This window comes from Spinacia oleracea, chromosome 3 (assembly GCF_020520425.1).
Source record: "Spinacia oleracea cultivar Varoflay chromosome 3, BTI_SOV_V1, whole genome shotgun sequence".
In the NCBI taxonomy this organism is placed as follows: Eukaryota; Viridiplantae; Streptophyta; class Magnoliopsida; order Caryophyllales; family Amaranthaceae; genus Spinacia; species Spinacia oleracea.
Genome location: NC_079489.1, coordinates 24,140,248 through 24,167,876, shown reverse-complemented (window position 1 = coordinate 24,167,876; position 27,629 = coordinate 24,140,248). Strand labels below are relative to the sequence as shown.

General features: G+C 36.1%; 3 protein-coding genes across 6 annotated transcripts; 1 reads left to right on the top strand and 2 right to left on the bottom strand.

Annotated features, from left to right (window-relative positions):
* Positions 1-3,462: 3,462 nt before the first annotated feature.
* LOC110791186 (uncharacterized) lies at positions 3,463-17,383 on the top strand. Of its 2 annotated transcripts, none has more exons than XM_021995935.2 (10): positions 3,463-3,700; positions 3,824-4,204; positions 4,492-4,628; positions 5,169-5,282; positions 5,375-5,458; positions 9,551-9,724; positions 11,338-11,488; positions 14,736-14,896; positions 14,969-15,095; positions 15,211-17,383. In XM_021995935.2, exons 2-10 carry the CDS (start codon positions 3,881-3,883, stop codon positions 17,017-17,019), a joined length of 3,081 nt encoding a protein of 1,026 aa, XP_021851627.2. In that variant the 5' UTR covers positions 3,463-3,700; positions 3,824-3,880; the 3' UTR covers positions 17,020-17,383. The 2 variants fall into 2 exon arrangements, with proteins under 2 accessions (XP_021851627.2, XP_021851626.2); XM_021995934.2 differs by having other exon boundaries at positions 9,548-9,724.
* A 1,511-nt stretch (positions 17,384-18,894) lies between these two features.
* Positions 18,895-21,864, bottom strand: LOC110791184 (uncharacterized). 3 transcript variants are annotated; one of them, XM_021995932.2, is made up of 2 exons: positions 21,562-21,864; positions 18,895-21,140 (listed from the first exon to the last, which is right to left on the bottom strand). In XM_021995932.2, exon 2 carries the CDS (start codon positions 21,127-21,129, stop codon positions 19,240-19,242), a length of 1,890 nt encoding a protein of 629 aa, XP_021851624.1. In that variant the 5' UTR covers positions 21,130-21,140; positions 21,562-21,864; the 3' UTR covers positions 18,895-19,239. The 3 variants fall into 3 exon arrangements, with proteins under 3 accessions (XP_021851624.1, XP_056695941.1, XP_021851625.1); XM_056839963.1 differs by having other exon boundaries at positions 21,245-21,847; XM_021995933.2 differs by having other exon boundaries at positions 21,401-21,847.
* A 470-nt stretch (positions 21,865-22,334) lies between these two features.
* LOC130469576 (pentatricopeptide repeat-containing protein At2g27610-like) lies at positions 22,335-23,577 on the bottom strand. Its single transcript, XM_056838943.1, has 2 exons — positions 22,953-23,577; positions 22,335-22,390 (listed from the first exon to the last, which is right to left on the bottom strand). Exons 1-2 carry the CDS (start codon positions 23,575-23,577, stop codon positions 22,335-22,337), a joined length of 681 nt encoding a protein of 226 aa, XP_056694921.1.
* Positions 23,578-27,629: the final 4,052 nt, after the last annotated feature.

Below are 27,629 nucleotides of genomic sequence, written 5' to 3'. Positions count from 1 at the left end.
CATGTACTTTTATGTTTTAGCTCATAAATTTTGGCAAATGTTAATTGTATTTTGCACTGATTTATATCATGGAAGTACTAGAAAATAAGTAGAGGAGAGTTTTTATGGTTATGTTCTATCACAAAAAAAAAATCAGATTTCAATTTACTCATCTCTGTACAAATTAACTTTCCAATTATTTTGACCTTAGTCAAAGCCGGGAGTGAATTATTTTTCTAAATATGATAACAGTACATGACTACATGCAATAGCTATGGTTCTATGAACTGGTATTATCTTATTATAGTGTTAAATGCTTGTCAAGGAATTCTCTTTGTCAAAATAGTCAATGCGCTAGAATTAATCATTAAATTTGCAATACTTTAATTTTAAAGATAAAAAATGTTGCATGGCTAAATTTACCCAGCTTGCGTGAATCTAAGGGATTCAGATAATGAAATCCAAAGAATACCAAGTAAACCTAGCATGTTAAAGAAAACACAGAAGCATAATATTTCACAGTTGAATGCCAACTTTTAGCTTTGCTTTAGCTCCTGGTCATCATTATTGAGAAGAGAGTTGAGTCATATTTATAGTTTTTATTTCTCCATGGATTTATAGTTATACTTTTAAGTATTGATTGGTTGTTTTTACATTTTGCAAAAGAGGTTTTCTGATTTAGAAAATTGATTGAAATTTCTAAGGCAGCTTTCCCGGCGAGTTCCAAGAGCAAAGAATACATTGGTTAATAACCTTGAGTTATGTATCTATCTTTTCAAATGAATTTTTTTAAAGTCTTGTATTAATGTGCTTTAGAGTTTCTCTCCCCTGAATTGGAACACACAAATGCTAGATTAAAATCCATTGTTTTATAATGCTCGCATTTGGTATACTTTTTAGGCTTTTGTTTTATTTCGCTTTTAAATTGGTTAAATCATCTCTATAAAAGTGGAGATGTTGGAATTTAGTCTATAGGTTTATATGCCAGACTTTATAGGTCTGAAACGCCATTTTTAGAGATTTGATTTAATTTTTACGAATTGTTGTAAGGTTCCTTGGAAGGACCCTGCTACCTCTCAGCTTGGGCTAATCATAGCGTGTTGTAATAACGCGAACAATGTCCGCTAATTAAAGATTGGTTAGACTGTAAAGTGGAGCTTCATTTCCGTTTATAAATATTCAATCATGGTTAGCATTCTCCTATGAAAAGAATTCTCCACACCAAACATGTTCTTATCAAGCTTTCCTAACAACATCTCTCTCCAAGTGCAATGTCTTGCAGTGATTTTGTCGCCTTAAGCAGTTGCATGATGTCCCCGAAGAATGAGTCCTTTCAAATATCTTCCCCTATTTTGTCTAGCATGCTTAACATGGAGAGTAAAGTAGTTGCAATTTAATAGTCATGGGCATCTATGCATGCCTTTTGTATACAAACATTAGTGAACTTTAGTAGTAACACTTACTGTTGTTGGTTATTTTAGAGGACCGTGGAAGTATTTCTAGGAAATACCCACACATTTTGGCTTGTTTATGTGTTTTCGATTTATCAACGCCACCTTCATTTTGTAGCTATTAATGGTTTCGTCTTACCTATTATGTGCAAATCCAAAATTAACATAGTATTTCTAACACTTATCGTGTTTTAAGTATTTACCCAATTTCTTGCATTTGCCATAAAATTGTAAATACTCTTTTACGTAACCTTTGTACAAAAGAAATTTTATACCTTGGGGATCTTGCATATGGAGTCGATGTCCCAATCCCCAAAGTAAGTTCATCAGCATCATTGACGGTAATTTTCCATAATGTTTACCACCAATTTTTTACGTAAAGCTATTTACATAAGATATTTTTATATTTTGGGGGACTGTGCGCGCTAGCTAGACCTGGTTATCGGGCGGGGCGGGTCAGGGTCGGTGCGGGTCAAAAGAGGGTCGGGTATTGAAAGGGTCATTTTTAGCGGGTCGATAATGGGGCGGGTCAAAAGCGGGTCGCGGGTCAATAGCGGGTCATTAGTGGGCGGGTTAATAAACGAGCAATGAAAAATGAAAAACAAAAGAGCCATGTGCAAGTACAAGTAAATACGAAGCTATACACGTAATTTTTTATATCATTACTATTTTAATTTTCAAAATAATTGTAGTATAAGTTTGACCCTATTATGACCCTGTCCAATAAAGGCCCTGTCCAATAAGAGCCCTGCCCAATAAAAACCCTATTAACTTGACCCTAACCCTATATCCATTGGAATACCCTGTCCAATAACCAGGTCTAGCGCTAGCGCACGGGCCAACAACTAGTATTAAAAAGTTTTAGAACAAAAATTGTACCAACTTTTTATGATAAGAGTTTAATTGGATTTGGTTGCCATGTAAAATTAAGTTGCTACATACATAATTCTTTTGTTTGGATGAGTTGCCAAAAGTTAGTCCGGAAATTAACATTATCTATGTCTCCGAATTATCATCAAACATGTGTATTATTTTATGACATCGTTCTTGATTGCTTGATGAGATTGCCAGATTAAAGTATTACTATTGGATTCCACGTTATGCTCAATTTACTTCTTTTAAGAAATCATTCCCTATTAATTTAAATACTTGAAAAAATATTTTTTTTTCCATATCGCCAATGTTTCTAAAATAACATGATAATACATTTTAAAATATTTGTGCATCAATCGGGCTTAAAACCTAGTACTTCCTCCGTCCCTTTTTGTTCTTTACGTATTTCATTTCGGGTGTCTCATTTTGTTATTTACATTTCCATTTGTATTATCACATAAATGATTTAATATTTTATTAAAATTTTTGTCCAAAGGTTATTTTAACCAATTAAATTCATATGGGCATTTAATCTCTCACACTTTTCGATTGGGACATTAAATCTTTCACATTTTTCCGGCCAGATTTTTGATAACAGTGAAAAGATATGCCTTGTTTAAATAAAAATAAATAAAGGTATCTCAATACACATTTATTAATCGTTAAATCGCTTGCATAATACCAAACATAAAGAACAAAAAGATGGAGGGAGTAATTAATAAAATAAAAAGTAAAACGAAATTTGTGCATCGCACGGCCTTCAAAACTATTTTTTTATAAAGATTAAAAGATTAATTCTCAAATTAAATAAACATCCGGACATCGCCCAACCAAATAACTAGAATTTCTTTTTTTCTTTTAAGAAACAAATCACCACAAATTGACAAATGACTACTCATAAATTTCAATCAAGGGACCAATTGCTTGTTGGTTCAGGGGTGATTGGGGCTCAACTTGGTAGAGAGAACCTGTGTTCGATCCTTCGCAACAACAAATGAGAGGGGACTGAAACCTAACCACCCAGAACTCGCCCCAAATTCGAATTAACCCTAACGGTGAACCGAATACTATACCAAAAAAAAAAAAAAAAATTCAATCAAGGGATAAACATGTCAAACTACCCTTCAATTCAATGAAAATCAAACACACTCAACACCACCCCAAAAAAACACCCACACACACACACAAAAAAAAAGAAAAAAGTACCATGGGTGGAAATTACAGTGAATGTGGCTTTTGTCGAACCTCAACCTCAATGTCCAATCCTCTCATCTTTTCCTTTGACACCCCTTCCATGTCCGCCCTTCTCAAACCCTAACACTCTACTTTCTCTCTCCTCGGGAACCCATCTCATCCTCAGTTATCGTCCTCGGCACAAATTTAAATGCAATTTCTTTGTACGTTCTTCTCATAATTTTCTTTTCACTGTAAATTAGTATCTTTTTGGGTTGTTCTTTATTTAATTTCTGTGGGTGTTTGAGAAATTTGTAATTAAGTGTTAAATTTTCAATTCTGTGCAGAAAAATCGACAATTGGTGTAAAATGCTACACTGTTGAATGTTTTAACATTGGTGGCAATGGCGGCTGATCAGCGTAAAAGGCGATTGAGTTCTAATACTGCGGCGTTTGGTTATGGATTTCAAGAGCAGTATAATAAGGCGAAAAAGAGGGATTTGAGATCGCCTAAATATGATTTTAATTGTAATACTCATGTATCTCTTAAATGGGATGATAATGGGAAGAAGGTTGTTGCTAAAGAGGATCAAATTGGGATTTCTTGGAGACATCTAGCTCCTTTTAATCCTTCTGCTCCTTGTAGTAATGCTAAGTTGGCCGATGTTGTGACCGTTCCGAAGGATGTCTTTGAGTTGAATGATTTGGCTGATGTTCTTTCTTATGAGGTGATTGTTGTTATTGTCTTTGATTAATCATTTGTGTGTCTTCAAGTTTTGTTCTTTTTGGATCGTTTGTTTAGGAGGATTGGAATTATGAGTACCCGCAAGAGTAATCTTTATCCACACTCCTTATCCCACTAAACAACTGCCCTGTTTGTGTTATTTGGTTGTTTTTATGAAGGGGTTGTTATTGTCTTTAAATAATAGTTTTGTTGTCTTTAATTGTTGTTTCTTTGTGTTATTTGGTTAATTGGTGTGTGCTATGAGTGTTGAGTATATCATTGAAATTGCAGGTTTGGCAATCTGTTTTAACAGAAAAGGAGAGAAATTTCCTTGTGCAGTTTCTTCCTCCTGGACCTGGAGCGGATGGAGTTGTACAAGCTTTGTTTACTGGTGACAACTTCTGTTTTGGGAACCCTTTTCTCAAATGGTGAGATTATGTTTGCTAAAGATGGTAGCTTTTCTGGTTGTTCTAGACTTGCACATTCTTGCTATCATTCGTTTCTTTGTGCAACCTCCTAACCTAGATGTTAGATAGTTTGAGTAAAATGCGTTAGGAAAAAATATTTGAATACACATTGAAATAAGACCAGGGTAAAAGTTTCAGGAGCATTAAGGGTTTTGCAGGAATTTCTTATGCATTTGCATCTATCACAAAAGAACTTTTACGGGAGGTTTCTCAAGAATACTTTGTATTTTCATTTTTAAACTATTGTTTATTAAAATATTATACTATTGTTTATGAAAATATTATACTATTATACTATTTTTAAACTATTGTTTACGGGAGGTCTTCTGGGGACAACTTTCTGATGGGCTTGACTTGTCATGGCCTCATGAATCAAGCTACATAGGAACTCCCCAATCTTGCATGTGACAGGATTCATATTGCGTGGTTGTTGTTGAGTTATGTTGATTGTTAACATTATTATTGGGCTGTAGATGATTTCATGCAAGTAAATATATGCAGGGGCTCTTCGCTTTGCTCTGGTGATCTTCACCCTGATACAATTCTTCAACATGAGAAGTCCTTTAAGACTAATAAAAAAGCATACTATTCCGAGATTCAACAATATCATGACAAGTATTTCTCTAATATTCTTTGTTATTTTTACCCCTTCACTATTTAGCATGTTGCATTATGTGAGTCATAGAGTATTTTGCATTTTATGGCAGCATGATAAGGAATTTGCAGAACTTGAAGCAGAGATGTGCAAGCTCAAAGGATCCTGAAGCTGAAATTCAACAGATCATGTCTAGGTTGGTTGTGCTTTCTATTTTGGAAATAAGCTGTCTACTATATAAGCAAGTCTTACCTCTCACATGGCCCTGAAAATATAACTGATCCTAAGAAGTTAAATGATCTATTGATTTCAATGTTGATTAGGAAGACCTAAAATGACCAGTACTTTCTTTTTCCAATCGATAACATGAAGGCAGCTACATTCTCGGAACATTAAGCTAATGTTACTTGGATCTTTTGTTTCACCTCTAAGTACACGTGTTGGATCCTCCACACTTAGACATGGGTATGGACGTTTGATATTTCATTTTGGTGACAAATCATGGAAATTATTCATAAAATAGCCGAAAGCCTACTATAGGTTATGTATCTGTGTCAGACATTTTATACAGGATTTTGAATATGTGGTGAATTATTCCTGTTACCAGCGGTTGAGTTGGCTAATGTGGTTCATGGGCCTCATGGCCTTCAATGGTTTTGCTCTTACTGCTTTAATTTATTTTAATCTCATCTATGTTTTTAAAAATATTTGTATGTAGTTTTATTTCTTTGTGGCTCTTAGATTTTGAGTGTGAAAACAAATGTCCGGATTTGTTTGTTAGGATTTACCTTTAACAATTAGATTACGCCAAGGATTTGTTCTAACTTCTAAGTCCTTTCCTCTTCGCGAACGGGTTTGAACTTTGAAGTAAAAAAGTTTATTCAAGATGAGATACCACGATGTCAATTGTTTGTAGAAAAATCATATTGGTGGATAAGACTAGACCTGAGCTTAATGTCGAGTTGGAGCCTTAGTTTTAGAGAGCACACCTTGGGTGCGCCTAGGCGCGCCTAGGCTCAAGGCACAAGTCAGGCACCCTCCAAAAGTCAGGCGCCTTTGCGCCTTTTTCCCAGGCTCAAGGCACAGCGCCTTACGCGCCCTATGTTATAAGGCTCCGATTATTGTTAAGTAATATTTCTTTTTTTTAAAAAGGCCAAAGCCACGTGACTGTAATGCCTTAACAGTTAGAATTTACTAGTTTGAAAACCCTAAAATTTACTGTAATCCTCCTTTTTCTATTTTAAACTCTTTTATGTAAGGCGTTGCGCACTTATTTTGGGAATCTAAATGCATAGCGAGTGGCCGAGTGCCTACAAAGTTACTTAAGCCTTCCTTAGTCCCCTTTTTGTTTGTTTTTTTCCCTCAAAAAGGCTTTTGATTTTATTGTAATTACTTGTGGCAACAAGTATTACTACTTTGATTTTCTTTTAGAAAATAAATACCACAAAAAATTAAAAAATTGTGCGCCTTGAGTACGAAAGGCGCGCGCCTTCGCCTTGCGCCTAGACTCCAGGGACTTTTGCGCCTTGGTGCGCGTCACGCCTTTTAAAACTAAGGTTGAAGCGATGGAGATAAAATTTAGAATCTAGAGAGTTAAATCTAAGCCTGGATAAACCTTCATGAGTACATGAAGTGTCATTTTAGTAGCTGTGACATTAGATGGTGAGAAGGTGAGAAGTTACCTGTTAGTGAATATTATGGTAAATCAAATTTACAAAGAAATTGAGATATCCATGAGAATTTAACTAATAGATTGAGTTATGGCTTGACCGTAGTGCTTTAAGGTAAAAAGGAAAGTACAGCCATCAAATCGGCGTTATTATGCGGGTCAAAATGTTTGGCATTTAGAAAGTAGCATATTAAGAAGTTAACTGTAGCAAATATGCGTATATTGAGAATTGAGTGTGTGCAGTGAGGAACAGAATTAGGAATGTAGTTTTCTGAAAGTTTGGAGTTGTGGATATTGAGGAATATGAGGATAAGAAAATAGAGAGTTGGTTGTGTTGGTTTTGGCATGTGAGACGTCAACTTGAGGATGCACCCGTGATGAAGGTGGAGGGTTGTGATGATGAAGAATTCAAAGAAGCCTAGTTTTAAAAAGCGCGCCTAGGCGTGCTTAAAGTGAGGGGAGAGTTGGGTCGCAACTTGAAACGCTCTAGCTTGAACAGGTGAAGCAATATACAGGAGGCGCGTGCTTTTTTGCGCTTCTATGGTTTTGGTACAGCTTTAGAAAAACAACTTTTTGAAATGTAAGAAAGAGCACGTGAGTATCACATGAGCCTTTTTTAGTTGTTTTTGACCCAGTGTACCTGCCTACCTGGTGAGAATAGAAGTTTTAGGAGAGAGATAAAATTAAGCCCCGTATTTTGGGGGTTGTGGAGGAAACCCTAGCCGCAATTTCTTGATGCATTCTTGCTGCCGGATTTCTCTAGCCTTCCAGCCACCTCCTTGCCGGAAATTTTTTTATTTCTTTTTTCAAAAAATACAACTCTGTTTATTCTTTTTTTATTTATTTGTTATTTCTTTGTATTTTTGTCCCCTGTTACGGGCCCTGTTTTTTCTTTCAGTTCTGTCTTTTGTCTTTCAATTTTATTTATTTGTCTAAGGGCTCTTTAATTTTCCCCTCAAAAAAAAGGCTCTTTTATTTATATAGGCCCTGTTTGGTTAGGAGTTGTTAGCTGTTAGCTGATAGATGGTTTGACTAGTTTTTAGCCGTTAGCTGTTTGCATTAGATGATTTGACTAGCTGGTTACATTAGCTATTTGTGTAAAAGTGTTTGGTAATTAGCTGTTAGCTGTTAGGTGTTAATATGTAAAATGACCATTAAGGACATTGACATACTTTGTTTCTTATTAATATTAGACAAATATTTTATTGTGTTAATTTTTTCTCTCTATATTTTTCTAATAAACACTGACTAAATAAAATAATATTTAAAAAAAAAATTGTTCTTTATTTAAATTTTTTAATGATATATATTTTTCAAATAGATAAATATTACTAATGAAATTTTAAGCATGATTACAATATACTTCAATTGCTTCAAAGTACTAATATAAAATTTATTACAACAAAAAACGAATCTAGTAAATATGGTGAAATAAAAAAGGAAGTGTGAGTAATGTTTTTAGGAGAAAAATATGTAGGGTACCAAAGTTGATAGTGGTTGTAATAATAGGCAATAGTAGGACAAAATAGTCATTTTCATCCACTTTCTCAAACCTCTAATCGCAAAAAGCTCCTATATTGAGCTTTTTTAAAATTAGCTTTTTCACCCCAAAACTCTGTTCCAATCCTCTCCTAACCAAACACTCCCAATTAGCTTTTTCTAAAGGTCAAACCTCTAATTCACCCCAAAAATCTCTTTTTGCCTAAAACCTCTCCTAACCAAACACCCCCATAGCTTTTATTTTATATTTTCAGGTTTTATAGGACAGTTGTTTGTTGATTCAGATGGCTACCAGGAGGGGTCAAACACACCTTCCTTAGGATCAATGGATTATGCGTTCCTTTGTTAATTTACTCATTTATAATATGAGTATCAGGTTGTTTTGAGTATAAAATATGTTCTAGAAATGATATTAAAGGTTTTTGGCACTTAAGGTGCGCTTCGCTTACGAAGGCGTGCGCTTTCGCCTTGTGCTTTGCGCCTAGACTCCAGGACCCTTGTGCGCTTCACGCTTTTTAAAACTAAGGGGAGGCCAAAGATGATTTGGATAGAGAGTTAAAAATGACATGAAGAACGTGGGTGTGTAAGAGCATATAGCTCTTGATAGAAGTGAATAGAAGAAGAGGATCTATGTGAATGACCACGGATAGATTTTTGGGTCATGCAACGGACCCCAACCTTTTGGGAATAAGGCATTGGTTGTTGTTGTTGTCTTATTAGCTTTAGTTGTGCAATCTGTTTATCTGCTACGTTTGTGTTTTGAGAAATTTTTGGAAGAAGTCGTTGTGTTAATCTATTATGAGTTCTAGGAACATGTTCTAAAGTGTGTGAACAACTAAGAAAGGTACTTGTGCTATCATTTGATGTTTTTTTATGTCCAAGCTAACTTATTTGAACTTCTCTAATTGGAGATGGTGGTGAATATGTGATTATTTTAAGGTGATCAGGTGTGAGTTCTGGTGCTATCTATTTGACGTGTGATTCGCTGAAAAATGTAACAAGGACTTGAAATAAGATGAACCGTCATGTGTAAATAAATGAAATCAGTTTTCCCCGGGAGTCATATTTCGGCATCACATAGTAGCATTCTGAAGTTTTTGTAATTTATTTATTCAGCAGATCACGAAGGCATGAGAAGATTATTCTGTCTGATGCAAACGGACACAAATGTCACAAACCCGGTGAGAATGTTGCTGCTATGTCTGAATCTTTGTCTTCAATGGCAGATGAGAAATTATACTATAGTGACAACCAAAAGCTGTCTGTCATTAGAGATGCTGAGATCCAGAAGAGGTAGTTATAGATCTGCTTTATCATAAGTGACATCCCATTTTTTTTTTCCTGTATTAGAATACTTCTTGCTTTTTGCTATCATTTGTGCCTTAATTTTGTTTCTTGTACAATTCTTTTTATTGGGTAAGTCAAACGAAACCACCCGTGAATCTCTCCTTTATTCTCCTAACTGGCTTCAACTTTTTTTTTTTTTTTTGCTAAAGGTAAGAAATTTCATAACAATGAAGCATTGAAGCGCAAAACTGAACAGGGCTACGAGGCCGAAGCCCAAATAGCAACTGGCTTCAACTTAAAATGTGCCTAAACCACCCTTAAGTACCTTTTCACATTCAAAGTGTCATGAGTAACCCCTTCATGTTTTGATAGATTTTCCATTTAGGCTTTGTTCTATTCACCTTATTTTCACTTATTTCAGGAAAAATAAAGGTTGGTCAAGTACATTTATAGTTAAAATAAAAGTTGATAAGTTTTAATAAGTTTAGTTAAGTTCACATAAGTTCATATAAGATAAGTTCAGAAAAACTAAGTGGAAATCAGGTGAATAGGAACCACCCTTAATTTGATTAATTTTAGAGAAAGCAAATTTAAAAGATGGTAACCCCGTAAGTGAGATATTACTCAAGTACTTTGTCACTATTTTTCTTTTAAAGCTAAACTTTTTGTGATATTTGAATAAGTGTAAAGTAGGAAACTACGGAAAATGCAACTAGAATTAAGTGGAAGCTGCTAAAGGGGGGCCATTTGAAGGTGAAATGATACCTAACGTCCATAACAATGGTTCATGGCCTGGTGATCTTCTAATATATTTTTCTAGTGGTAATTGTAGGTACTATTGCATGTAATCTAAGCTTAGCGGTTTTAGAACCATCAATGACTGGTTGGCCGGAGATGTGGTGTCCCGAAGATTAAGTGAAATAAATACCATGAGATCAGTATTTGTTCTGTTTTCATGGTCAATCAGCAAAGCCTAATATGATATCTCTATACAAAGCCTCTTTCAGAGCCTTGGGCTTTTACATTTATGTTTCAGTCAAGGGTGGTTGTCTAACACATTTTCCCTGAATTTGCAAGGATTTAGGTAAATGTCAAAAGTTCCTAAGGATATCTTGATGTGTTGTTTCTTTCCATAAGACATTTAAATGAAAATTCTCCCGTTTTTATTCAAAATAAGAAAAAAGGCTCCCTGAGTCCTTGTATCACCATCTAAACAAATCAGATATATTCTACTTCTGGATTAAGGGTTCCAATGGGTTATCTCTATTGGAGTTAATTTGCATGTTCTTTTCTTGTTTTAATTTTAATGTTAATGAATGGTTGTTGATGATCCATTTGATCCACCTTTGCTTCATTACATAAATTTTTGTTTTCGACCTCAAAGACATGTGTGAAGCATTTATAATCTTGTGATGGAACTTATTTGTACGTTCTAGTCAGGCTTTGTTGGACTTTGTCAGGGAGATAGTAAAGAAGGAAGAGAGGAGATTGTTGTCTTTTGTTTGACACTCTCTCTCCTCTCTTCCTTACTGTCTTTACCATGTCCCTATCACATTGTTACAATGACCTCGTTGGCAGTTTGCCTCTTTTGGTTTCTAAGAAGTATAATTCCATGTCAGGATACGCAATCAGGACCTTAAGGACAAACATGAGAAGTCGATGGTGCCTCCTAATGGCTCTAAGGTTTCATCAAAACCTAAGAAAGCAGAAAAAATGCAGAAGCCCAACATAACCCCTAATGATGGTGCCAAATATATGTCTTACGTGAAGGTAAGAGTCCTGCAGATTTTGTATGCTAAAATGTCTTTAAATTGTGAGTTGATTGCTCTGTTGAACAGACGTTTAAATTGTGAGTTGATTGCTGTATTGAACAGGTGTTTAAATTGTGAGTTGATTGCTCTGTTGAACAGGCGTCTATTTGTCTTATATATTTACTACTGCCCTATATCTGTTCACGTTGTCTGTGTTGCTAAATGCTGTTGCATTTAGGCTGTATCTTGATTAGTAAACTTCTTCAAAGGGTCTTGTGAGCCTCAGACTACGATTAAGTCAGGGCCGGCCCTGGGGCAGGGCATAAGGGGCCGTCACCCTTGGCCCCAGGGGAACAGGCCCAATATCACTTAAGCTAATCAAAGTCTGGATCTATAATATTTCATGCAAATTTGTTTATATTAGGAAACGCAGCCCAGTGGTCTGTATGAGTGTGATTTTAGTATGCTCACCCGAGTTTGACTCCCTACCAGCCTTAATTTTGCTTGGATTTTTTTTTTTTTCATTTTTGTTATTTCTCATTTGCTAACTATGCAATTATGTTCTATTACCCAATTTGAATCCAAATGAACACCACAAAGTAGGGCCATATACAATCCTTATATTCATAATGTTTTCTTCTTCTTTTGTTAATCTAATCACACTCCTTGTTTTAATTTGGAGTTTAGAAAAAATAATTGATTTTTAGTTTATTGTACTTCAAAAATTATTACCGACTTGCTAAATGGTCCGTTACCACATCATTGTTGTTTTCAAATTTAAGTTTCGTTATCCTTTAATTATTCATAACATTTCTTTCATCCAATTTTGAGATTTGAAGAGGTCAAGTTGTTGTATAAACTTTGTCTTATATTAAATTGAATGTTTGAAATATTAGAATATAATTCATGTTTAATGGCACAAGTTCGAAAGTATTCAAGCCTTCATATTTTGTAATAGAGTTAATTTTTCTTGGCTAGTTTAATTAGAATAGAGTAGTATTAAGTCTTAAGAGGTGAAATGCCAATTGTTTACATACATTTTTTCGATCAGAAAGTACATCACATTTATGAGATTTTTTTTTGTCCACGTACCATTAAAAGGGCCTCAGTTTTTTTTTTCGCCCACAGGCCACCAAAAAGTCAGGACCGGCCCTGCTTATAGTATGTTAACTTGAATGGCAAATGAGGAAGGGCAAATGACATTTTTTCTTATTACATTTACAAGAGAATAGCTTTGTTGCAGATATGGTTTTCTTTAGAATTCTTCCTATAACGACTTTAACAGATCGGAGCTATTGATTGATGAAGAGGACGTAAAGCGGTAAAACCTCAAGATGTGAGCGTGTTTGACTTAGTACTTGGTACTTCCTCCATTTGATAAATTGCAGTACTTGAGAGTTGAGAATGACACTTTTTAAGGGAAAGAAAAGAGAGAACGATTTATTAACTTCGTATTACCCATGTACCCCTATTTGCCCCACGCCCAGCCACTCCACTTGCCCACCCTAACACCCAGTCATGATAGACCCTAGCCAACCCACCCCAGCCACAAAAGTCACCAGCTCAACCATGTCCCTCTATTCTCCACCCCCACCATAGCCCACGCCTAAAACAAAAAGGAAAAATGCCCAAACGTCATTTAATTAACATCCTTTGCTGCCGAAATAATGATGAAGTATGATATTAGCATTTAGCTGACTCTCAGGTTCAGCTAAAGTAGATCCTTTCAGAAGCATTTCTGAATGGCAGATACCCGCAACCGCCGTAAGGCCGTAAGGTAGTGAGACTGACCTTCCAAATCTTAATGATCACCAACATTCCTCTTTATCTTCAATCTGATCTACATCTTTGATCTTCTTGGATCTCCTGGGGGGATTGAAAGGGGTGACTATGGTGGGGGTAGTGTGGCTGCAAGTGGAGGGAGGAGGAGGTGGTGGTATCGTGGTAGGCCTGGTGGTCTAGGAAGGAGGCAGGGGTTTGTCTGGCATTTTGCAGAAGCAGAGAGGGAGGTGGAGTGGTGATTAACGATGTATAGGACTATGGGGTATGGTTAAGTAAGGCCGTAAGAGTAGTTTTGGTGGTTAGTAAATCTTGCCAAATATAGAAATATTGCAATTTCATCCTGTCTCACTAAGCAGGGCTGGGGATGGCCTGGTGTTTATCCTCTCCATCCAGTGTTGTTGAATAATTTTTTTGTTCTTGAGTTAGTCATGGTTATGCATGTGTGTGTGCATTGCCACGCAGGGGCGTGGCAAAGATATCGTGGGCCCTGTGCGATTTCACAAAATGGGGCCTTTTTCACGAACAAACATTACTTCTTCTTTTTCGAGGGGATATGATACAAACCTCTCTTTGAAGTTATTTAACTCAAATTAATAAAGGATCAATTTTATTTTCATTGGTATTTCTTTTGTGGTGTACGTTACTAGCATTTAAAAACCCATTTTCTCTATTGACATATTATTTTCTTTTTTTGTACTTGTATTTAAAAATATTCATCAATGTTAATAGTACAATAAGTCAAACACACAGAAACTGAATAAATTTTTTGAAAGAGTGAAATAAAATAAAATAGAAAAAACACTTTAAAATTTGAAATTTATATTATTAGAAAGAGACTATGAATTTATTGGTATGGAGACTTGAATTTTAGAAATATTAGAAGTTGAGAATTATTGGGAGCAAAGAACGAGGAATTTATTGAAAAAGGGAAGAAAAGTAAGTGATGGAGTAAAACTGTAAAAAGTAAAATAAATTAGAAAAAGAAGAGAGAAAAACCGTAGAAATGGGTCCAGCCTAATGGATCTTGACAACTAAATTTTCAAAAGCTAAAAAATAAAGCACTGCGGGGATCGAACCCGGTCCTTTGCTGCAACTGATTTAATGCTTATCCACTGAGCCAAGAGAGATTCTTTGTAAGGTTTAGGCGACATAATAATTAGATATTTAATTTGGGGGCCCTTTTGACAGGGGGGCCCTGTGCGGTCGCCCCGCTCGCACCCCCTCTCCGCCGCCCCTGTTGCCACGCTGAGTACATGCTTGGTTCCCTTTTCCTCTGAGCTGTTTTCTTTTTCTTTTGGATAGAAAATGGACTCCAATACTTGATTATTTCTCTTGCAGTTGTCCAAGTTGGGTGTTGGTGTTACATTTTCTGCATCTTTTGTCTGATACTCTGATTTGAACATCATGTCCATCCACGGTCAGAATATTACATACATGCTGTTTTCATTATCAGGAATTTACGACCTGCCATTTTCGTCTTTCAGATTAGCAAGAAGCAGCATGAACTTGTTAAGAGTATGAAGCAATCTGGCTCAAGTATTCAATCTAAGGCTCTTACTCGTTTGCTAGGTGGCCTTGATAGTTCCAATGTTAAACCGTATGAGATGTTTGTGGAAGAAGAGCAGAAGAGAATCCATCAGTATTGGTATGTCGCTGTTTTATCTGGCCTGTTGGTTAGTTTATAATCCTACAAGTTCTGACGATCCTCCCTATTTAGGTTGAATCTGGGGAACAAAGATCTTCCAACTGCTTTACAAAACTGGAGAAAGAAGCAATTGGAGAAGCAACAAATTATGGATTCTTTATGTCAAGAAATCAGAGAGAAAATGGGGGTTCAGTCAAAGGTTTGTGATCTTTCATTGGGGGCTTACTTGGATCAACTGTCTGCTTTTGGTTATTACATTTGTGGTTTGGGGGTTTCACATTCTTTAACATGCGTCCTATGTTTTATCAAATCAGGACGATAATTTGGTCAATCCTTATGATGAGGATCCTACTCATGATGAGGATGGGGAAGCATTTCACGAGACTTCAGATGACCACCAAGATGATGATTCGGCGGCAAGTAAGGATTCCATGTCAGATAATGACAAAGAGGATCCTGATCCTTGCTCTTTAAAGAACGACTCTCCCTTGCAGAATCTTCCTTTAAATGTTAACGAAAAGTTTAATCCATCCTCTTCCATGGATACTGAACCATTGCAGAATCGTCCGGTAAATGTCAATGAAGATTTTGATCCTTCGTCTACTGTGGAAACCAAATCATTGCGGAATATTTCTCTAAATATCGATGGTCAGTTCCACCGATCTGCTTCCATGGAGGCTAAATTATTGCAGAATCCTCCTTTAAATGGTAAGGACCAGTTTGATCAATCTGCTTCCGTGGAGAATCAACCCTTGCAGCATCCTCCTCTAAATATCAAAGAGGAGCTTGATCCATCGGCCTCCATAGGGAATCAATCTTTGCAGCATCCTCCTTTAAATGTCAACGATCCATCCTGCATGGAGAATCCCAACAAGATTTTTGATCCCTCTTCAAATTCAATAGAGAATAAATCCTCATTGGGGAATCGTTCTTTAAATGAAAATGAGGATTTTACTCCTATGGATCTAAATGCAGAAGATAATCCTGTTACTTCTGAAACAAGTGGCCGATGTTCCATTCCTAACCAGCGTATTGCACTGACATCTGTAGCATCTCATACCATGTCACACCGTGGGACTCATAACTCTGCTACTGCTTCTAATGCTGCTGGGGTAATGTCATTGTCTGGCTCATCACTGAAGAACATGTGGTCTTCAATTGGATTTCCTGAATCTTATCATGCTCATCCAACTACTTTGCATGCTGGTTCTGGTGGACTCCGTCTCAGGCATCCACAAGTAGTTCCAGAACAGCCAACCCATTTAATTGATCTTGAGTCTGATATTCCTGAAGAAGACACTACCAAAGATCTGTTAAACAGGCATACAAGCCATATGCCTTTCTTCAATCCTTATCCAAATAGAGACAGAAATGAGCTGCTGCATTCTCTAATAAAGCGTGACAATTTTCATCAGGAACCAGTAAAGCAGCCTAGCTCTGAGTTCCATCCAACTAATGTTATCATGGGGTCTGCCTTCCCTAGCCACTTTCGGGAGCCGTTGCAGCCACCTTTTGGATTGGATCATCATAGGCATAAAGCACAGAGTGAGCTATATATGCATCAGAACATTCAGGATAGAATTTACTCTGATAACAATAGGTATTCTGTTCAAGGGCCACAAAATTTTCCAACCCTGAACGCGAGAGATTGGAGTAATTCCCGTATTTCAAACCCAAGTCTGCCTCCTCAATTGGGTTCTGGGGAAATGTTAAATCAAAGCTGGTATGGTAACGAAAGCAGAGCTCATGGTGGCTGGTCAACGACAACGTCGGATGCTACAGTTTTCCCAGCCCCGAATCTTGGAAGTGGTAGCAGTAACGACCAGAGCCTCTATAGTGTACTGTCACAATGCAATTTGCGTCCCCGGGTCCCATACAGCACTGTGGGGTCCACTGAGCAAATGATCTCACCGACAAATTATGGACAAGAAATAGCTGTAGGAATCCCCATGACAAGCAGTGGTTTGGCGCAAACAGGCTCTCCATTTGACTACTTGAGTGGTGGTGAAGCTTCTTCCACTACCTTGAAGAACCCCAACATGGGGTGGATGGGCTTGGGGCATCAACCTTCGTCGTTACATGATCCTTCTGGAAAGCCATTCTTAAAATCTTGGAATCAATGAGTTGGAAGTTGGAACTGAGCTTCCATGGAAGTACCAAGGGAGTGGAGTTTTGGCCAGTCATAAGGAGAGATAGGATCATAGGCACGCTGTACATATACCTATACAACAGCTGAGACCCACACCATGTATATACCTAGTTGTTAGTAGTAGGTATCCAAGGAAAATATGTTACAACAGGCAATTTCTTGTATTTTTATTCTGAATTTTTTTTGTTGGAATTTGATGGTTAGAGGTCTGCTTGGTGTCAGACAGATATGTTGAGGGTAAAATTTTCACATAAAGGTAGATTGCTGTATGCATTAGTATCACAACTCTTCAGTATGGCATTCCAGCTATGAGAATAAATTTCTTGCCTATTTTACTATTGAGTTGAATAGTTTGATAAATTTTAGTTGCACACAGTAATTGTGAAATTGTGTTAACGGAACTGTGGGCGTGCTGCTGGCATTAGCACTTGATGTATCATGTATCAACACGGTGTGATGGTCACTGCTAGGTGTATTGCTAAATTTACTGTTAACCTTGTTGAGCTATACACCAAATTCTTTCTTTGTGGTTCATAAGACATAAGACATAAGACATAAGACCAATCCAGTGGCTTCCTTAATTTGACAAAGTACACCTACTTGGATCTCTAGAGATCCTTACGAAGCTTACAACAAGTTGTAAAGGTAGCACACTCTTCTCATGTGCACGACTATTGGCAGTGATTTTCATACAGGAGATGAAGTTGAAATTGGGACGACAAACAAAGCTTCTCCAACAACCTGTGAAATTTTGGAGAAAGAAAGAAAAAAGCGGAAGACGGAGATCAACATGTTAGTTGGAGAGAACTTGTGAGCTAGTTGACAAGTGACTTGAGTCAAAGATGACTCCGCAATCCACATGCTTGCTATAAAACCCCAAAAGTTAGTTCGTAAATATTATGGTAAATAAAAGTTATCTACATTAATGGTACATTTTATTAGGATACCGGAAGATCTATTAATAAGTTATACAAAAACTACTTCATTCTTTTTTTTACTTGGACCGATATATTACCAATGCATTATTCGACTATTAAATATATCTAGTTTTATATTTGTAAAATTTATAAAAAGTTAGAATTATAAAAATATGTACAGTGACTAATCCAACAACATTTTACATTAACATTTGATTAATACAAAGTATAAGTTTGGTAAAAATTTCAATTCAAACATCGTAGTGCCAAAATTTAAGTGCTGCAAGTAAAAATACAAAGGGAGTAACAAAACAAAATATTACAGAAGAAGTATGTTCTACTACGAGTCGCCAGATTTATACCATGATATTTCATTTGGTAACATTAATTTTAAGATCTGTGAAATATGAGGCTAAATTTTTACCAATAGTTACGTTGGACTTGATTATCCAACTACACTGCGATGATTACGATCAGGAAGGAAGCAATGAAATTTCCGTTCATACTTGTTCCATAGGTGGGAAGTAAATTTTACTCATGTCAGAAAAGAAAAGAAAAAAACAAAACTAAAACGGGTTAGTAAACGCGTAGGTTGTTGGCTTTACGCCTTTACTCCAATTCACTGAACAATACTCAACCAATAATGTGGATCCATCTATAAGCTATTCCCCCATTAATTATTAAGCTGTCAACCCATCAAATTTCATTCTTTGACACATACAGCATTTATTGTTTAGTGCTGCTTATCTCTGATCAAAGGATGCTTCCAATAATAAATTTATTCCGGTGTAGAATATTATTTAGTCAATTAGATTTGCCAAACACGGTATAACACTTGGCCACAAATGGACTACTATTATATTATTAGTATTTCGGAGTATTAAAATAAAAAGAATCACAAAGGAATGAACGGCAAACTTTCCTCAAACAAATTGGAATTGGAATTGGAATTGGAATAAACATGGCTGTCTCACCAAATAATACAAATAAATCTGAACCGTGTAGTGTCCTGCCTCCGTTTGAGTTTAGTTGTCACGTTACTAGTTCAAATGGAACTATCAGCGTGACTATTAATCTCGGACGGAGGGAGTACTAAAGAATACGAAATATTAACATATACATAACCTATATTTAACTCGAATAATGAAAAAATTGACACATTATGTAATGAACCTCCTTTAGCTGAATGCGTGGTATACTCTTATCTACCAAATGTTACCACTTGCCCAGACTAGTAATTTGGGCTGAAAAATCAATCTATGGTACAAAAAACTTGATCATCCTGCACAAATAGCGTTCAGCAGAACTTGACCAAGCATCAAATCCACAAAATATTGGTGCCCAATTTGTCCATCTCTCCATTTTAATTTCGCAGGAAATCTTCCATAATGTACACCATCATTGCACCTGTTGTCGAAATGCCATGCCCATGTCATGTCGAAATCATCTATAACCCCTGTAACCAAACCGGCTGCCTTCAATTTTTCCAGAAGGATGCCGTTAAACACCTCCATTTTACTAGGATTGAATGAAAGAACTCGAGCATATCCTCCTGTAGTGATTGTTGACCTGAAGATAAAATTTGATACTGCTAAACCCCTCTTCTTCACCCCTTCCATAATCTCTTTCCAGAATGTAGCTGCATCTTCTGCTCCGCGAATAAAACCCCTAACGTTATGCCAATGAATACCATCATGTAAACCTGAATTGAATACGACAGTGTCAGGTACAGCAGACCTATTGAAGAAGCTCTTCACCAAATCCCGATATCCTTCATCTGATAGTGAATTCAGGCCTTGATAGTTCATGGTCATATTCCAATGACCATTGAAGATGTTTGTAATTCTAACAGATTGTGACTCGTTTTTTGGGTTTGTAAAAGTCTTGTCAAAACGCCTAGAGACTGCATCTAGTTCCTGATATGGAACACGAAGAAAGAAGTGCAAAATATTGCGGATTGTATCCACATGATTTGAATCGCCCCAGAAGAAAAGCCAACGGTTGTTTAAACAATTCCAAGCATCATCAAAAGAAAGCAATCTAAAGGAACAATGAGCAGAATAAACCCAGCCATTACTCTCTAGCATTCCCAATGAGCCATTGCACCATGGGTTAGTGCAAGGATAGTCAAACTCCAAGCACCTATACCGCCCATCACTGCTTATTTCACAAGCATCATTTTTACCATGCCTTGTCCACCTCCCCGTCCAAACATCCCTATTGAAATCAGTTTTTGTACACAACTGCAATTCAGGCAACATACCTTCAGATTTAGAAAATGTAACAGTAAAGTTTCGAAGCTGTTGATCATATCCAAATCTAGAAGTCGAGAACTTCAGCCCTTCAAAATGCCGGAAAAGTAAGATAATGGTGAGGTTATAAGTCCCAGCAAAATCAGGATGAACTTGAAGAGTGAATGAGTAAGTCCCATTGCCTAAATCCTTGATGGGTGGCCGCGATTTCCATAATTCACCCGACAAATCAATCTCAAAATAATCATCTCCAACACAATGAAGGTTTCCCAACTCATCCAATGCTTGAAAAACCACCTCATGAGCATTCCCAGTCGACAACACAACTTCCTTCCCATCATCAAAGTCGACAAACCTAATATCAACTGTTTTAGAATCCTTACAAGACTCACCTCCTGGTGCCAACCACCTAGACATTAGATTTGAGCTATAATTCTGCTCAAACTCAACTGAAATCCATTTCAAACCTTCGTCTTTCGGATTGATTTCACCCGAAATTCGATCCGAAACACCCTCAAACTGTCCACCATCACCATCACCACCACCCCCACCACCAACAACAATGCTAAGGTCTAACCCAGATGAAATATTGACATCATTCTGACTTGGGTTAACTAAAACTTCATTTAGGTTTTCAAATCTAGGCAACACAACATTACTATCATTGAAATTTTCAATACGGGTAGCATTAAATTCAACAATTAATGAAGAATTTTGAGGATTATTACTATTACTACTATTATTAGCAAGTTTTTGATTTGGGTACCTCCAAAAATCAAACACAATAGACTGATCAATGCTCCAAACCAGCAACAATGCTAACAGTGACACCGAAACTAGAACCCCAACTCGGCGAGTCAGCCGTAGGATCGGCCACTGGGTTACCGAGTTAACCAACTTCTCCGGCACCATCATCTTCTCAATAACTGCAAAAGATACACACAAAAAACAGCAAAATAAGTATAGAAGACAGAGCCAACAAACAGACAGCAGAAAAACAAGGTAGTGTGATAATCAAAGCATTTTTTACCCAGAAATCTGTGTTTTTACCAAATACCCAGCAATTATTTTATGCTATTTTTGCCCATAGAACATGGGTTTTTCTCGAAATTATAAATTATGCAACGAAATTTTAATTATTTTTTTAAAAAAAAGCAAAAACAAAAACGGGAGAACTTCAACTTACTCTCATACTACAACAATGGAGATGATCCAACAAATACTCATAAATTATTTTATGCTATTTTTGCCCATAAAACATGGGTTTTTCTCGAATATATAAATTATGCAACAAAATTATTTTATTTAAAAATATAAGGGAAAAAAAAGGGGAGAACTTCAACTTACTTGCATACTACAACGATGGAGATTTCGCAGCAATGCAATATTGATTCATGTATATATTATGTAGCAATGTAGGAATTTGAGCAGAAATCAACTTCTTTTTGTTTTTTGTCAAATATTTAAAAATATTAGACAATATAAAATTGTAGAAAAGGAAATTTTGGGGAATATGGAGGAGAAAAAGGAGAGGGAGTAAAAGGTAATGTCTTCTTTTACTGAGAAAAGTGTGAGGAGAGAGAAAGTGGTACTAATGATAAGGAGGATAGTGGAGTTGTGGTCTAAAAAAAAGGTTTGAAAGTGTGTTTTACGAAGGATTCTTTTGGTTTATAGTCATGTTAATCTCTGCTTAAAATATAAAAAATTGTATTTTTGGTCCCAAATTATTATCTATGTTCTCCCTGTCATGACTAATGACTCATCAGATTAGGGATTGCATTTTATGGCTTCTACTTCAATTTTACTCCGTATTAGATTTGGATCTCATACGTGCAACGGTAGTTATGTGTTTTTATTTTACATGACATCTATAGTGGCACAAAAAAGTTTTTTTTTTTAACTGAGATAAATCAAACGTTATCGTGTTTATGTATATAAAGTTATCTTATTGTTGGCATATATTATTATATTACAGTAAAAGTAAAAATATAATTTTAAGAAGAATTTAATTAGGACTGAACTATAGAGTAGTATGTTTTATATATACAGTTAGGTCATGCATAGAAATCAAATTAGCAAGGATCGTTGTCAAACGACATAATATATACGTAGTATATAGATCAGAGATGATCAGTTTCTTCAACATTTGGTTTATGAGTAGGTATGACATTAAGTGCTAAAGTTACAGTTATACTTCATGAATTATAGATAATACGTTGTTTGATGAAAATCCGCAGATATCATATTTAGTAATTCATTTTTTAAAAAACTTATGCATCGCACGGTCTTCAAAACTATTTGTCAATATATTCAAGAACGACTCTGAAATCATGCAACGTATTTATTAATAAAACATGAAATATATAGACCTGATCAAAAGACGAGTCGGATCGTGACCTAAAAGATCAGTCCAATATGTGGGTCGGGCCAGGCCAAACTTCACATTGATTTTTGGAAAAATTACTTTTAATAATCCAACCTTTAAGCCATTAGCCAAAATTAATCCAATCTTTTGATTATTTTTTATTAATCCAAGCTTTATACCCCTTTAACCTTTGTTACTCCAAAAAACTGGTAACCTGCTAAAAAGGTCAAAAATATCTGTTGACCTTTGGTTATTTTGGTTTCCCTCCTAAAATCGTATTCTTCATTACTCTCTCTCACCCACCACATTCAATACTGTCCTTTTACACCACCCCCCCGCCATAACTGCTTACAATTGTGACGCACGACTGTACCCGATGACATCCTCCTCCATTTGAAGAAAAAAGCGAACGGTGCTCTGAAAATCGCAGACTTTGCATACATGTTAATCAAGGAATTCGCCACTGGATTAAAATACTCAAAACCACTCTTTATCACTTCCGCATGAACTTGACTCCCTTTAACAATCATATAATATTCCGACAAAGCCCCGAATACAGCTGCATAAGTAAAAGGGTTAGGCCTGATCCCTTCCTTTCCCATCCGAGTGAATACCTCTAATGCTTGTTCTACCAATCCATGTCGCACATATTCGGAAAGCAAAGAAGTCCAAGTAACCACATTTTTCACCTCCATTTCATCAAACACACGCTTTCCATCTTTCACATTATCAAACTTCATATGCATATCAACTAAAGAAGTACCCACACTAACATCCACCCCCAAACCCGATTTAATGCAATGGCAATGTAATTGTTTTCCAACAATCTGATTATTTGAAACACCAGACACCTTCAGTGCACAAGATAGGCTCGACCCATTATTCACCAAACCTAACCTATGAATTTCAAAGAATAAATTCAAAGCTTCCACATTCTTATTACTGCGAGAATATTCAAAGAGTAAGTGATTGTAAGTAACAACTTTTGAATCAGACATTGCATCGAACAGTTGGTGTGCATTATGTCCCAATTGAGATTGATGGTCACCAATTGGAGTTTGGGGATCATAAGCAATGCCATGTAAGTGATATGTATTCTGGGTTTCAAACAAATTTGTGGGTGTCTCAAAAAAATTGAAGCTTGCTTAAATTTGACTTCTGCAAGTCTGTTGTAAGGAGTTCTGAAGAGAAGCATTGTAATGAAGACCACAATTAGCTACATATTGCACATCATTTCAGAGTAGAGTAATAGATGACGAAAACCCAAGTGGGCAAGAACACACATACAATCTCCAATGAGTTAGTTGTATACATATTTCAAGCTTCCCCTGTTTTTCACCAAATATTCACAGACTCATACAGAGTGATGAATTCGATCAAACAAATTTTTTATTTTTTTTGGTCATCTATTTCTCTCCTACTTTTACCTTTTACGGTATATCTCTTCTAATTTCAAAAGGTCTTACATGTACAAAAAAAATGGTGGAAGAAGCTATTTGCAGTGGTGATGGTGAACGAAGGGGAGGAAGAGGTTGAAGGAGATGAGCAGGGGAAGGAAATAAGGGCCGGGATGGATGACCAGAATTGAGGTTTTTTAAAGAATAATGGTGGAAATGGGTCCCACAATAACGGTACAATGCCACGTCATTGGTAATGACCGGCTAAGCTTGTTGGTAACTTGTAAGGTGCAACAAAGGTTAAAGGGGTATAAAGCTTGGATTAATAAAAAATAATCAAAAGGTTGGATTAATTTTGGCTAATGGCTTAAAGGTTGGATTATTAAAAGTAATTTTTCCTTGATTTTTTTGTGCACAAAACCCATTGCTAAAAAATAGCGTGCTTTCGAGCCACTTACTCGGTCGATTTTATAACTAAAATTGTAGTTTTTAAGTTGCCCAAAAGCGGCCATTTTTTTTGGACAAGCTTGAAAAACGGGCCTTAAAATTCTGCCTAAAACCCACTATTTCTTGGGTCGGGCTCAAGCTGGTCAGGTTTAGAGATATGTGTTACAATTACAATCTATCATTCGATGTCAACGCATATTTCAGTTGAAGGGAAGCCGTTGTATCTAACGCTATAGATGGCATTACCGGCCTTAGATGCTTCATATTTGAGTCTGTTCTTGAACAACACACATGAGTACATGACACATCCATCATAAACGCTGACACATCTTGTCGATGCAAACTCAACAACTCTACTAAGGAGAAAATAATTGAACAAAAGAAGTTCGCTACACTTATAAAGTGTAGATTTATTGAAATTAACACCTAAAGCCAAAGCAAGCGAAGAGAACGGGCTGAAAAGAAATTTGGTTGTTTCTGACCTGGAAAATCCTAATAGTTGTATGTCTTGGAGGAAAAAAATGTATACCCTAATACTTTTTGTTGAGGTAACACCACCCTTTAATGAATTATTACGGATTCCGGTCAATATGAGTTAAATGTCAAAATTTCCCTACTTAATCAATCCTCTCATATATTGTTTATTTCTCCATTGCAGGTTTTTCTTATAGTAAAAGTAATTTATTAATAAAATCCACACAACATGTATAGTAGAAATTGAATTTAACAAAAATACTTTACAAATTGAACCAAAAAGATGTATTTCTTCAAAAGTATGATCGTTGAGTGGATCTTGCAGTGTAACTTCTCTCGCACATATTGCTAAAATATACAACATTTGTGGAGAGACGGTCTAACAATTTTTTGTACTTGCAGTAACGATTTCAATCTGATTCATCTAATTCATTTTCAAAAGTTGATGATCTTGCTTAATTTGATCTTTACTAAGGAACCAAATTCACGAGGATACTCCAACAAAACTATACTAAACCTTAAAATACTTAATTAACCCCACTATATGGGAACTTACTCATTGAAACAATGTACTTTTATTCAATCTAACGACAAAAACGTGAAAAAAATTAAAACAAAGGTTCAAAAATGCCAAATTTGGAAAACTTGAGATTTGTGAATATTGTAGAGAAAAATAGGAAGCGGGAGGCTAGGGTTTGTAAATGATTTCCTTTCTCAATTTCAAGTTAATTGCATCAATCCATCAACTAATCATTTAATTAAGGAAAAACTAACAAATGGCGGTCCTAACTATAACCATTCATTTTTAAAAGGTGCCAAATACGGTTATTACCGGCAGGTCTAAACTAGGGGGTTTTGACTTCGCGTGGTCCTTTTTCAAAAATGATCGGTTTTGTAAGTAGAAGATTGTGACATGTTAGGTTTTTTTTACAAAGGGTAAAAGTGTACTTTCATGCGAGAAAGGAAGGCGTTATTAGCTAATTAGGGCGTCGAATAAAAACCCCTAAAAATATACTTCCTCTGTTCTTATTTAAATGACACAATTATTTAGTCACGTTTGCGATGTACGATTTCAAACATTAATAAATTCAATTATGGATAAGAAAAAATTATAAAAAGTTGATATTTAAAAAATATTTATTGAAACGAATCAAACAAGACCCCACACGACTATGTTTTTTCTTAAGTATAAATCACAAATTGAAATCAAAAGAGTTTGTGTGAATAGTGTCAAAACCCCAATTGTGTTATATAAATAAGAATAGAGGAAGTACTTACTTCGTACAAAAAGTTGATTGGTGTTTATGCCAAATTCGTCTAGGGGCGACACTTAGTTTGGGTCGACACGAACTAAGTATTGAATGCGGAAAACAAATAAAAAGAGACACGACACGGGGAGATGTTGACGCGGAAAACCCAGGAATAAGGTAAAAAAACCGCGGATAGCTATGAGGCTATCAATCCACTAAGTATCCTAAGTTATCTATGAAATTGTTTATGCTTTGTAAAAATAAAAGAACTAATACAATGATTGCTTTGAATACAAAATATATTGATCGCTTGAATGCTTGAGAGCTTGGGTTCACTTGTGTCCTCTGATGTTGATATTCTTGTGCTTTTATACGTAAAGTCCAACGGCACTGTTGGTTGGGAGAATCCCTAGAAGATAGGGATCTTCTATTGGCCGTTTCTCCATGATCTTCTCTAGTCTCCAACTACTCTCGTAACTTTGGGCAATCCCTTGGACTTGTTCTGTTCGTTTGGCAATCTCTAGTCTCCAACCTATCTTTACTTATCCGCCTGTCCATCGTCGCTGGTCCTCTGTCGTCCATGCCTTGTCGCTAGTCTTGTGTCGCCTATGCTTCGTCGTCTGTCGCCACACTCGACATGTTTGCTCGACATGATGTTACCTGCGACACAACAGTACCTGGTCGACACGACATAGACAAACGTCAAAGTAGTTATGTCGTTAGTATAAAAAGTGGGATAACAATCTGTATTGAAGAATTGAAGGTGGTGTTAAACTATTAATAGAAATGTGAGTATGTTGGTGAAAAGGTTGTAGTCTGTAATATGGAATGGCATACGTTACAGGTGTGGACATTTAATCGTTTTCGGAAAGTAGTACATTACTCCAGTTCAACAAATGACAGGATCACATGCGAGTATGCGACACCACCACACGACAAACTATCTGCTTTCTTTATTCATGTCTATTGTTGATTGATCATTGATGATTGATTAAAAGAACCAGACTGAGGTTGGTTGAATTCGGCCCTTTTTTTTTTTCCTTTTAATTGTTTTTCCCCTCACCGGCAATCACCGCTCTATTGGCTGAAATTACCCAATTAGGCTTTGTTCTTATTTTAGCAACCGTGTTATTTTATCGGTAGAACTGTGCTACGTCACTTTTTTTTTTTTTTTTACGATGTAAAAAATAACTTAGGCTTTATTTGGTTCAGCATTAGTATAGAAAAGGAAGAGAAAGAAAATTTTAATATATTTTCCGCTGTTTGGTTGATGGAAGGAAGTCAGGAGAAAATAAGGAAAATTATTTGCCAGCTTTTAATTTTCTTTTTCCTTTCGAATTCTCCTACTTTTGGGAGGAAAGGAAGATTTATTAATGATGTTTTCGTTCCATTTCCCTTATGTTCCCATCAAATCCAATTTAATTTTTGGAACCGAACACAGGAACCCATCTTTTTCTTTTCTTTTCTCTTATTTTTCTTCCA